The sequence below is a fragment of the Hipposideros armiger genome, unplaced genomic scaffold (assembly GCF_001890085.2).
Source record: "Hipposideros armiger isolate ML-2016 unplaced genomic scaffold, ASM189008v1 scaffold_51, whole genome shotgun sequence".
Lineage (NCBI taxonomy): Eukaryota > Metazoa > Chordata > Mammalia > Chiroptera > Hipposideridae > Hipposideros > Hipposideros armiger.
In genome coordinates, this window is record NW_017731401.1 from 5,461,089 (window position 1) to 5,463,644 (window position 2,556).

Sequence of the window (2,556 nt, forward strand, 5' to 3'; positions counted from 1 at the left end):
GCCTTCTCTCATTAACTTCGTTTCTACAATGAGCTATGGACTCTCAACCCAACTGCTCTGCTTTGGAAAGGTTTGTTTCAAGCAGCTAATGTTTCATGACTCAGAGCCCACATATTTCAAGGCAGAGCAAAAGCCACATGTACTAGTCTTCCGAGTTAAGTGTACTACCATTCTCTAGCACTACCCGAGTAACCTGAAATAACATTTCCTCATCCATTCCTAGCTTCACTGGAGGGAGATAAGCTTAAACAGTATATCCCCTGAAGTGCCACAAGTTCATCTTGAGCCACTAGGTCAGCCATTTTTCTAACGTGGGCAATTTTCAAGTAATAAAAATCTCAGCTACTCAACTGAAATTGTAGGCTGTCTCCCTTGTGCAAAAAGATTGTTTCCAATGACAGATGAAGCTCATCCTTTTGAAGATGATTAATAGGCCAACCTCCAGAGAAGAACCATTCTTTGTGGCAGGGCTTCCACTCTGATGGCTTTACAGGCTGGTGATTGCTAATGGGGCTCACCCCACATCCCTACCTGTGTTGGTTAGCCTTGCTGCTTCAAACAGTATCCACCCAGACCAGGATTTTGCAAAATCTGAAATTCTGCAAACTTCAGATAGACGCAAATTCAGCTGAGGTGAAAAGAGAAGGAATGTATCTAAAAATCATTTAAAAATCTATGGCGATAAGAAGTTCTGATATTGAGGTGATTTAAGTTATTAGGTTTTAGAGACTGTCATATGCTATCTTGGTAGCTGTTTTAGTCAGTTCAGGCTGCTGTAGCAAAAATACCACAGACTGGGTGGCTTCAATAACAAACATTTATTTTTCACAGTTCTGGAGGATAGGAAGTCCAAGATCAAGGTGCCGGCAGCTTTGGTATCTACTGAGGCTATGCCTCCTGGTTCACAAATAGTCATCTCTTTGTGTCCTCACATGGCAGACAGGGTGAGAGAGCTCTCTGGGGTCCTTTTTATAAGGGCCCTAATTCCATTCACAAGGGCTCCACCCTATGGCCTAATCACAAAAGGCTCTACCTCCTAACACCATCACACTGGAGGTTAGGATTGCAAGATACGAATTTGGTCAGACAAACATTCCGTCCATAGCAGTCATCACCTGAGATAGAGTTTCTTTTTGTAATAATGAGATGTGAGCTAGCATACTGGCATCAGTGAGCTATGTGTAATAAAATGCTTATTTGGAACTTTGAATGGATTTCCAAGTTATGTTCCCATTAGTCCCTCTTCTTATCAAGTTGTAGCTCAGTAGGAGCTGGTCACTGCTTTCCCATTGACCCTTTCTTTCCTTTGTCTCTTGAAGCACGACAGAGCCATTGATAGTCTTCCAGTGCAAACTCACACTTGGAAATATATGTTTCCAGAGGAAAGGGGAAGCCAAAGGGATGCACAGCCACCAAGAAATCTCCCAGGAGATGACACAGGTAATGTTTTCCAGCTCCCTGGCATCACACCCGTGTTCCAGAAGAACTGTGTCTAGAATTGTCACACTGCCTCTGTTCCCTACTAAGAAAGAGACGCCTTGAGCTACATGCCAGGGCTTCCCCTTGCTGGCTGACGCTGGACTTTGCTCTCAGCATCCTCTGTGCCTACTTCAGAGCTGCAGACTATGCTGGCAATCCTTATCAAAAGCTGTTGTCACAGATACCTCTCTTACAGTAGTCAAGGAAATGCTTCTTCGGCCTATAGTCTTTCCAATTAAGTGTAAAACATGGTTATGGAATGGATCTCTTGTTCACTGTTTAGGGATTCCAGCACATTTGGAGCCTTCCTGTAGCCCCGTTCTTTGATAGCTCGTACCATTTCCGTGTAGCTGCACCGGTAAGCCTTTTTCTTTTTCTTTTCAGTGAGAAAGAAAGGAACCATTAAGTAAATAAATAGATAAATAAATAAAGAAATAGAACACTTTAATTACAATTAATTCTTATGTTAATCTTTCTCTTTCTCCTGTCCTGACAGGATTTAGCTGACTGTTCAACGGATCCTTATTTTGCTGGAATATTCTTTACCGATTACTTCTTTTACTTCTATCGACATTGTGCTTAATTTATTTCAACTTTGGTTGGGGAACTTTACTAAGGAAAAAATACTCAGAAATATGAGTAACAGAAACATATACCCTCTTGCACCTTCTTTTCTCTTTTTTTGTAAAACACCCACATTTATTGCCAAAGGATTTGTTCAGGCATGGGCTTCCAACGGTTTTGAGACATTAATGAGGAGAATAAAATGTTTTGCTGGAACTTGAAATAATGTGGTGTTTGATTTTGCCATGACTAGGAGTAAAACGTTTCATGGAGTAAACAGCATTCTTGGATTTGAACATACTGCTTCTGGTATTAAGGAAGCTGTGAGGTCAAACTGCGCAGGTCTAACTTTACTTTGTCTTAATGTATTTCAAAGCTTTGGAGGAAAACAAAAAGGCCCAGTCAGCCATGTCAACTCGAACCCACTAAACACAGACTCTTGAGAATGTGTGAAAGGGTGTGTGTTGGCGGGAGGGGTGAGTGGTGTCTGATGCTGAGCTCACATTTAGGCAA

General features: G+C 41.7%; 1 protein-coding gene across 1 annotated transcript in view; it reads left to right on the forward strand.

Moving 5' to 3' along the window:
* MYRFL (myelin regulatory factor like) overlaps positions 1-2,266 on the forward strand; it is a gene marked incomplete at its 5' end in the record, with an annotated part of 131,359 nt that extends 129,093 nt beyond the window's left edge. Inside the window, 3 exons of the mRNA XM_019640517.1 lie at positions 1,320-1,440; positions 1,763-1,837; positions 1,976-2,266. Of these exons, the coding sequence (XP_019496062.1) occupies positions 1,320-1,440; positions 1,763-1,837; positions 1,976-2,062 (283 nt within the window). The remainder of the gene's footprint in view (positions 1-1,319; positions 1,441-1,762; positions 1,838-1,975) is intronic.
* Positions 2,267-2,556: the final 290 nt, after the last annotated feature.